The sequence below is a fragment of the Strix aluco genome, chromosome 3 (genome assembly GCF_031877795.1).
Source record: "Strix aluco isolate bStrAlu1 chromosome 3, bStrAlu1.hap1, whole genome shotgun sequence".
NCBI lineage: Eukaryota > Metazoa > Chordata > Aves > Strigiformes > Strigidae > Strix > Strix aluco.
Genome location: NC_133933.1, coordinates 119,404,591 through 119,414,472, shown reverse-complemented (window position 1 = coordinate 119,414,472; position 9,882 = coordinate 119,404,591). Strand labels below are relative to the sequence as shown.

At 52.6% G+C, this 9,882-nt stretch overlaps 1 protein-coding gene across 3 annotated transcripts; it reads right to left on the bottom strand.

Annotated features, from left to right (window-relative positions):
- Positions 1-1,652: 1,652 nt before the first annotated feature.
- Positions 1,653-8,040, bottom strand: MYCN (MYCN proto-oncogene, bHLH transcription factor). Of its 3 annotated transcripts, none has more exons than XM_074820086.1 (3): positions 7,907-8,040; positions 4,436-5,286; positions 1,653-3,164 (listed from the first exon to the last, which is right to left on the bottom strand). In XM_074820086.1, the coding sequence occupies exons 2-3, from the start codon at positions 5,178-5,180 to the stop codon at positions 2,566-2,568; spliced, it is 1,344 nt and encodes a 447-aa protein (XP_074676187.1). In that variant the 5' UTR covers positions 5,181-5,286; positions 7,907-8,040; the 3' UTR covers positions 1,653-2,565. The 3 variants fall into 3 exon arrangements, with proteins under 3 accessions (XP_074676187.1, XP_074676188.1, XP_074676189.1); XM_074820087.1 differs by having other exon boundaries at positions 7,930-7,984; XM_074820088.1 differs by lacking the exon at positions 7,907-8,040 and adding an exon at positions 6,194-7,349.
- Between the last annotated feature and the right edge of the window lie 1,842 nt (positions 8,041-9,882).

The window sequence follows — 9,882 nt, the reverse complement described above, 5'->3', positions numbered from 1 at the left end:
TTATTCAAAACATGATTTGTATCTGCTAGGAAAGTATTTGGCCAGTATACAGCTGTAACTTTTTTTTTTTAATGTTATAGTGAGTCTAAACTGTAAACTCATGTTAAGAAGCCCTTGCTGGAAGTCAAGCAGGCACAGGTTAGAAATAAAATACAACGGATGTTTGAAAAGCTTTCCTCCTCCTTCAAGAAGACTCATGTGACTTGTACCTTGTTTGAAAACAGTACAACAGCAGTTCAACAAAAATTGCTAGTAAAATGGGGGTTGAAAACTGTTTGTTGTAGCTAGTAAAATTAAATGTACCCTGTGATTGTCCACACCAACTGTCTCTGCTCAGGCTTTGTCTTTTACTGTTTTTTCACTGTACTGGGAAAGTGGAAGAAGCATGATCAAGTCCACATGAAGGCAATGAAAACAAATATTCTATGGAATGATCGTGGTCCTTGAGTCCGAATTTAGCAGATATTAAGTCTATTCAGGCCAGTTCTTCAAATGGCATAAACTTGTGTAGGCCTAGCTGAATCTCAACATTTTTGCCTGTTAAGGATCTGGATTTACTGCACTGAAATATTAGTAAGTACAGTTCCCAGTGTTCTTGGTAGAGAAGCTGCCTGGGGCCCAAAAATGCACAGCTTATGGGTACACGAACAAGCTGCTGTAGGGCACAGACATACGGCACATCCATTAGTGTGGTGATTTTGCACCCGTACTGCTCTTAACTCTGTTACCTCGTGGCAAATAGAGATGTTCTTTACCTCCAGCACCAAGCAAGTTACTTCCTTTGTGGCTAAAGTAGGGGCAGATGTCCCAGACTAGCTCCTTGCAAGTTATCCTTAAACTACTTACTGGCCATTTGGTCATTAAGGCATACCTTATTTTTCAGGTTCACTGTGGGGAAAGACAATGTCAGAAATACCTGTACAGACTAGAAAATAAAAGAACTCCTTGGTCTCAAGGAGCTTACCAAATGACCAAACATACTTCACAGACTCCTATGTCTTGCTCCTGTCATACCAAATGCCAGCACACCTCTTGAGAGGACCACCTGCCAAGTTTCATTGTTCATTTGATGGATGCTTCAGAGCTCTGCATCTTCCCTGGGATTTTTAGTTTTACTAACTTAGCACAAGTAGTAACAAACAGGATCTTCAGCTACAAACAAGAACTTAATTCTCCTATGCAATGATGGACCCCTTTGAGGATGTAAGCCTTTTGTAATGCAAACAAGAACATTAGTCAAGACCTTTGTTTACTACAAGTATGTCATTTTCTGTGCTGTAGCAAGTGTACCTCCATCATTTACTTCTCCACCCATCTACCACACTGAGGCCAGTCCCTTAGCAGAAGCATGCTAGCCGTTTCTGATCCCTCACAATTCTCTGCAAACAGTGGATATTCCAGAAAGTCTTCACAAGACACAGAAGTCTTTCCATTAACTGTGGTACATTCAGTCCCCTGGGATGATCCTGACTTCACAAGAGACATCTGAAAGCATGAAAGAATAGGAAAATTGTTCTTACTACAATTACTTTTAAACCAGAAATGGAAATGTCCTGCCTAGCATATGGGACCATGTTTTTGTATTTCATGTACATTGCAAAGTTAAAGAAACTTGTAAGAACTTCATTTAAAAGAAAAATAGTAAATGGCACATTATGTAATTGCTATTTATTTTCATAAACATGAGGTATTTCAAAGTGCTATAAGACGCAGCACTAAATGTACATCGTTGGAAGAAATTAAACACAGAACTTTGCAGTTACCCAGTTCTATGCACCAAACATGAACAAATACATTAACTGGAAGAAACAGGCTAGGAAAAGGCATATATAGTAAATTTCTTTACAAAAGTTTCTTAGTTCAAAAAAGTGATAAAGTAATATCTACTCAAAACTTTCACAACTCATTTTCATACGAAAATATAAGTATCAAATTTAGTTATGTATCAGCATCATACTAAAGTATACAGGCAATGTAAGAATTAGTACAGTACATAACAGAGATTAACAATATATTTGTATACAAAAACATGCTCCTCAAACATTGAGGTATTACAGTACTTAGGTATGAACTTCCAGTCTAATACTGGTAGCAAAAGCCACCTCTCATAACCCAAGACATGTACAAAAGGCAAGTGTGTAGATGGTATTTACAGAAAATTCCCACAGGGGTACAAAATGCCAACCCCTAAAGTAACATCTGTTAGAACATAAGCACCATAAAACTTAGGAATGAACGTTTTAAAACTCAACTAGATGTCATCAGCAGCTCCAAATGCTCACAACAATTGAAAAAAAAAAAAAATCCCCACCATCTACAGTTCTTGAGAAGAAAAACAAAGGCAGTCCATTGTTGTTTGGTAGTCTTGCAATCAACTCCTTGCAAGAACATCCATTTGCTCCGTACCCGGATAATATAGTTTTGTCGATTACTTCAGGGACTGGATTGAAAGTAAAACCAACATTCTTAACGTCAAAAAACACAATTTTTTTTAAAGAATCAAAAATGTGCAAAGTGGCAATGACTGTCCTGGTCAGCCAAAAAAAAAAAAGAACAAAAAAAAGTTTAGCAAGTCCGCTTGTATTCTATTTTCTTTAGCAATTGTTGTTGTCTGGCTTGCAATTTTTCCTTTTCTAGCAATAACTTCTGCTCCTCAGCCTGGAGGGAATGAACATATTCAGTGGCTTTTTTCAAAATCACAACTTTTGCAGCTTTCTCATTTTTAACCAGTTCTGGAACATGGTCCCTTAACGTGAGGAAACTTGACCGCAGATCATTACGCCGTTGACGCTCCAGTATATTATGGTTGCGTCGACGTTCACTATCCTCTGAATCAGAGTTTCGAGGACTTGAACTCTTTGACTTTGGTTGGATCATAGGTTTTACTGGACGGGGCACCTCGGTTTTTAACTTTTTCTGCGGTGGAGCATCTTCACTCTCCATGTATGGAGAAGGAGCGGCATAATTATGCTGCTGGTGAATTGGTGCGCAACGCTTTAAAATCAGTTCATTCTGCTGTGTCCTGACTGATGGAAAAGTGGTATTTTTAGGACGCACTGTAATAGTAAGGGTGGTAACAGCCTTGTTGGAGGAGGAGCGTCTTTTCTCCACTGTCACAACATCTATTTCTTCTTCTTCATCCTCTTCCTCCTCATCTTCATCATCTTTTGGTAACAGAAAATGGAAAATAAAACAGACGTTATTCTCACAGAAAATACTCTGAACAAGTATCAACCCAGATGTATTTATTGACAAAATATGCACAGTAAAAGCACAGTGAAGTAACTTATGGCAAAAACAGGGTGTGCCCACCATGTGTAGTCAGATATAGATCTGGAAAAGTATGTAATATACATGAAATGACTCAAGAACAGTGATTTCTGGAAGTTTAATAAGGGTTTTTAAAAAAAACTTCTAATTCTCAATCAAAGCGGGGCTACTACCCACATAATCACAACGGCAGTAAAGAGTTTTTAGACAGAATGTATGTATTTTGAGCGGAATTGTAGAGCTGCGGTACAAAAGGCATGCACAGTGCCACAACACAGCCCCTGCTTGGTAGAAAAGCAGCCGGAAAACGAAACAATCGCTGGGTTTGTTCTGAGGCAGAAGGTGAAGCTGCTCCAGCCGGGGACCCTTTAAGCCGGCGCTTGGTGCACTGCCAAGAAGACAGCTGTTGGAAGTGCTTCCTCACCCAAAGCTGTCAAACCAGACATTAAAGGGACAGCAGGCTTTGAAACCCGGGACGGATCACCAACTTTATGGCGATGGTCACACGGACCAGCTCGTCTACACACGCGAAACCACGTTTCAGCCCAAGGGGACCCCCCTCTGCAGGCACGGACAGGAGACCCTTCCGGGCATTTTAGGTTCTGTCAGCGCAAGCGCCGCTCTGCGGGGTCACCAGGCTGCTCCAGCCTTCCCAAATCTCGCCTAAAAGCACGCACTGTCCTCCCCCACGAATCCCCTCCCCAGGGTGGCAGTGGCAGCCCGCTCTGCCCACCAGCCCCCTCCCAGCACGGCCGCTGGGATGGGGCACGCCAGCCACGGGGGGCCGGAGAAGGTAAGGAAGCCCCGAGGGGTCCCCCCGCCGCCACGCAGCACCCTCGAGCCGGGCCTGCCGCCCGGTGGGGCTCCGGCCCCGCCGCTGCCAGGCCGGGAGGCCGGGAACCGGCCGCCCCCGGCGCCGCTGCCCCCGGCCGCGGGGCCCCGCCGCTGCCGCCGCGCCTGCTGCCGCCTGCCGGCCGCCCCGCGCCCCGCCCCGCACCTCGGTGCCGCCGCCCGGGACCGCACCGGGCCGCAGCCGCCCCTGCCGGCCCCCCCCCCCCGGGCGGCCCGCGGCGGGGGCGCGGAGCCATGGGCGCCCGGGGGCGGCGCCGCCACCCCCCACCCCTCCGCCCCGGGGACGCGGCGGCCGCGTAGGGCGAGCGCTTACCCGAGTCGCTGAGGGTGTCGTCCCCGGAGCTGCTGCTGGCCCGGCTGTCGCCGGCGGGGCGCGGCGGGCGGCCGCCCCGCGGAGCCCCGCCGCCCGCCGCTGGCACCGCCACCGCCCCGGCGCGGCCCGCCGCCGCCTCCCGCTTGTTGACGGGGAAGGGGAAGACCACGGCCGGGTCCACGCACTCGGGCACGGCGCCGCCCAGCTCCGCGCGGCCGCTGGCAGCGGCGGGACTGCCCGCGGCGGAGGCGGCGGCCCCCGGGGGCGGCGGCGGGGCGGCGGCGGCGGGCGCTTTGCCCTGCAGCTTCTCGCTGACCGCCCGCTCCAGCTTCTCGCGGGCGGAGAAGCCGCTCCACATGCAGTCCTGGATGATGATGGAGTTGAGGTTGTTGGTCACGCCGAGGCCCGTCTCGAAGAAGTCCCCGCCGTCCGAGCCGCCCCACAGGTCGGCCTCGGGGGGCAGCAGGAGCAGCTCGGACGCCCAGTCCAGGGGGTCGGCGGGGCGGCAGCCCCCCAGGGCCGCCCCTCCCCACGGCACCGGGGCCCCCCCCGGGGGGTGCTCCTGGAGCCCGGCCCGGCTGGGAGACAGGGGAGGGGTGGGCAGCAGCTCAAACTTTTTCCAGATGTCCTCCCCGGGGGGAGCGGAGTCCGGCCCGCACAAATAAAAATCATCTTCGTCCGGGTAGAAACAGGGCTGCAAAGAGTCGAACTCGAGGTCTGGGTTTTTACTGACCATTCCTGGCATTACGGGTCTCTTCTTGCTGATCCCTGGGTCGGGCAATGGTTTTAGAGACAGGTTTTATGGGTATTTCCACCAAGGGGAAGAAGAGAGATTCTCCCAAGACCTGAAACTAAACCAAAAATAATAATAAAAAAAAAAAAAAACAAAAAAACCAACCACAATTAAAACACGAAGAAACAAACAGACACGTTATGTGACTCCCTCTCAACCGAAGGAAAAAAAAAATAATCCCATCAATACCAAGAAAGCAGGAACCTTTTGCAAGTTGAGAAAAAATGCATCTCACACACCTTTCCTCCCGACTCAAGATATTCAAAGAAAAGCGATCAGGTAGTGCTCCCCCATGCAAAGCTTTCCGCCTTCCCCGGCGCTCCGTGAGGACACAAAACCAACCGGCAAGGTACAGCAAAGATGCAAAGCACCTCTGTGCTTTTTGCACATAGCACTCGCCTGCTCTCCCCAAACTGCTTCAAACGCTCAAAACTGAAGAGTAACTGTAGGCAGATGCAAGGCTTTGATACCGTAATCTCTCCAGAAAGAGCTCTTAATATGCCAGCAAAAGTAGAGGAAGTTTACTCCTTTTGTCATCTGCGGAGCAGTGCAAAGGGGAGAGAGAAGGATGCAAAAAAGGGGGCGGAGGGGCTCTTTGCAACTTCGCAAATCGCCAGTTCATTCACTCAAAGCGAGCCAGAGAAATCCGCACAAAACACAAGGGGGGGGGGGGGGGGGGGAGAGGAGGAGGGGAAATCCAGCAGCAACAGAAATTATCAACCTTATGTAATAATCTCACGCACAAAAATGCATTAAAACCACCCAGGCGCCACCAACAAAGCCTCCTGATTTGCCAAGAAGGTACGGGAAGTTTTCTCCCCCTCTTTTCCAGTTTAAGGTAAGAGCAACGGAGAGGTTGCAAGGACAACTTTGCACATTTTGCCACTTCATGCAATCAAACCTCCTGCAAACACACCAGCTTTCCAGCCCTCTCACCTCCGGAAAATGCACGCTGCTGCCCTTACCTCGGCGGGACCCCCCACTCACTAGCCACGACCAGTCAACCACAGCCCCATTCCTCTTCCGAGACCTCAGTTGCATCAGACATTAAAAAAAAAAAAAAAAAAAGAAGACTATAAGTCCAAAAAAGACATTCAGCGTCTCCCTTCAGCTCGGTTAAGGTAACGCGAAGGGAAATGGTTCTGCTGGGTTCACAACAGCTGACGCTGAAACGCAGACCAAAAGGGGAAAAAAAAATCCATTAAAAGCCTTATGATGAAATGCAAAGAAACGAGCCCGGCTCAGCTGCTCTCCCCCTGCCCCGCCCCCTGATCACTTCCAGTATTGTACATTTTTCTACTCGTGAAATACATTAAACCGTTTAAAATGCAAAGCAGTAAAGAGGCACCTACAAAACACAGGCGATCTCAATGCGACAGCTCCAAAACAAAACAAAAATATCCTCCAGGATTTTCTTCTGCTCAATGAAAAACCCATTCACACACTGCAATGCCCCTGCGCTTCCTTTCCCTTCCCATCCTCCCTAGTTTAGCAACTCAAATGCGATGTGGAATTGTATTTATTTGATTGGGTTTTTGTCCTGAAGCCCAGACCCTGCAGCTTCCTCTTCTTACCTCCTTGGTGATGGTGGTGGGTGTTGCAAGGGGGAGGAGTGGCAGGGGGGAAGGGGAAAGAAAAAAAAAAAAAGCAAGAAAAAAAAAAAAAGCAGATGATCTTGTATGTTGCACTTTACTGAGCGCCAGCCCGCCCGGCCCCCGCGGCTGGCCCAAGCCTCCGCATTCACCCTTTGCTTGCAGACAGATGACTGTCACTGGCTGGCTTTGAAGCTGCTGGATATTATTAACCCCCCAAAAAGGCATTAAAAAAAAAAAAAAAGCAGGAGGGGAAAAAAAAAAAAGCAAGCTGACACACCCGGGGAGGAGAGCATTAAAAAAAAAAAAAAAGAGAAAAGCGAGAGCAGCCTAACCCCACCTCCCTGATTTCCATACAAGCAGGGAGGTGCCTGGCATTTGGCGCCAAAAGCCCCATTCGCTCTTTATTCTCGGCGAGCAGAATGAGGTCCCGCTCCCGGTGCAAAAGCGCCAGGGGCGGGCCGGGGAGGGCGCCCGGCTGCCGCGGGGGGCCGGGGCCGGGGCTGCCCCCGCTCCGCTCCGCGCCCGCCCGCGGAGCCCGCCGCGGCTGCTGGCCCTTTGTGCCGCCCCCTCCCCGCAGCACCCAGGCCCCCGAGCTCGGGGGAAGCGTCGCCTCCGGGCCGCCGTTCGGGAGAGCGGAGACCCCCCCCGCCCGCGGCCGCCATCTCCCGCAAAACACCCCCCCCCCGGGGCAATGAAAATAAAAAGAGGGATAGAGGAAGTGGCTGGGCGCGGGAGTCGCTTCCACTCTGGGCTTTGTCAATAGTCAGGAATAATCGTCCTGCAGCGACCGCCTCCCCGCAGGCGAGCGGGACTTGCACGTCGGCGCCGCGCCGGGCTGCCCCGGGCTGCCTGCCGCGGGCTCCCTGTCCCGGGCTGCCTGCCGTGGGCTGCCTGTCCCGGGCGGACCGTCGGCCAGGCCCGCGCTGCCCCGCGCACACCTCTCCGCCGCGGCGCGCCGCGGCCCCGCGGCCCGGGACACGGGCACTGGGCGGGAGCCGCCGCGTCCCGCCGTCCCGCTGCCGACGGCGACACCTTGCGGAGGGCCGGCGGGAGCGGCAGCGCTCGCCCGGCGCTTCCACGCACCTCCCCAGCGGCGGGGCACCCACCGCTCTCTCGCCTCCTTTCCCCGCGGGCGCGGGGGCCGCGGCGGCGCCGGCCGCGGGACGGGCCGGAACGCGGCAGCACGGGAGCGCGGCGCTCTCCTCGGCGGTGCGCGGCGGCGGGTGCGATCCCGATCCCGATCCGGCCGCCGCTCGGGGCGGCGCCTCCGCGCTCATAGGCTGCAGGTTGAGGCGGGGACTCGGGCGTCGCTCGCAGGAAGGGCCGGTGGCGGCGGGCGGCCGCTTTGTGTGCGGCGGTGGGGCCGCCCGGGGGGCGCCGCCTCCCCGACCCGCCTCGGCCGGCGGGGCGCGGGACGGGGGGGAGGGGGGGGCGAGCCCGGGGTCTTCAAAACCGGCGGCTGGGGGAGGAGGCACGGCGGGGAGAGAGCGGGCCCGGCGTCGATGACAGTGGCTGGGGAGCAGGCGGCTCCGCCTGAGAGGGGAGAATAAGCCCTGAGGGAGGCAGGGTCAGTCCGTGCGCCCCTTGGCCGCGTCCCCTCCGGGGGATTTTGGGCCGGCCGTGCCTGGAGGTCCTGCCTCTCCGTGTGGTGATGCCCCTGGCCCCCGAGGCTGAGGGGCTCCTCCACCCCCTTTCAGTGTCCTGAGGCAGCCTTTGAAAACTGTCCGGGGCGCCCGGGGCGGTCCTGCGGCCAGCGGGTGTCCAGGGCAGCAGCAGGGCGGGCCGGGCCCCCCGGGCAGGCCTGGCCGCGGCACAGGGCTGCTGGAGGTGGCAAGATGGCAGCGAGTTGTCAGCTTTGGTCGGGCAACCCGCCCGGCCTGCCTGTGCTGCCTGTGCAGGCCAGGCTGCGTGTGACCAATGGCGACGACTGCTTTGAAATGGCCGCAGCCAGGACAGGGGGCTTCTGCTAGGGCCTTCGCTCCCCCAGCTCTCTTCCACCCGTCTCTTCCCCTCAGCGGGGAGGCGGCTGGGTGCAGTTCTGCTGAGGAGCCTTTGGCTGGCTCTGGCTGAGAGCAGAAAGGGCACCTGGGCGGCGAATCCTCTGTACCAGAGCTTCCTAGCGAGCGCAGGTCAAGCAGGGGGTGCTGAAGGTGACTTTTAGGTATTGGCTAGGAGTTATAACTTGGCTGGGAGATAACAGCTGGCTGGAGTCAGCTGTGAAAGGGGCAGCACACCACGAAGCCGAGAAGTGCTGGAGCAACTCCTGCCCCGGCTGCAGCCAGCCCCTGTGGCGGCAAGCTGGTGAGGTGCTTGAGGTCAGGCTTACCTGAACTTCAGTGATTTGGCCTCCATTCCTCTAATGCATTTTGGATTCAAGACAGGGGAATTCATTGATTAGCTAATGTGTGCTCGGTACTTTGAAGATGTGAAGTCTTATGAAAGCACTGGGGTTTATTAATTTCTGTTTGGATGATTTGCCTGGACAAAAAAGGTGTGGGTGGTTGGGATTTTTTTCCCCTCACATTTCAGTAGCCTTGAACAGGTTGCAGCTTGTGAGGAGACATGAACAGTTAGTATGTGTCTCAATAAATGGGTGAACAATTTATTTATATTCATCGATCGAGGACCTTCATCAATTTAAACAATTATATATGGTTTGCTCCTTTAAAGTACTTCTACATTTCCTTTAATGTTTTTATATACGCAAATATTTGTATGTCCATACCTTAGAGGTGGACATGGGCTGCTATCTGATTTATTGTTAATTAATTATAAATTCTCATCTAGATTTTCTCAGCAGCCTTTTAAAATTTTCTTTTTTTCGTATGTATGTGTGTGGGAATAAAGCTATCAACTTCTAGGAAAGTTCTGCTGTGGTGTGTGATATCTCTTGTAGTACCTGGCTGAGAACATTAATGAGGGGTAACATTCAAGACAAAACTTCTAAAGTAACTTTCATTTTCAACCCTCCCCAACCAACCAAAAAACAAAAACCCCACCAAACAGGAAATGGAAAGCAGTACGCTGAGAAACATTGCTGCTTATAAGCACTAACTGTT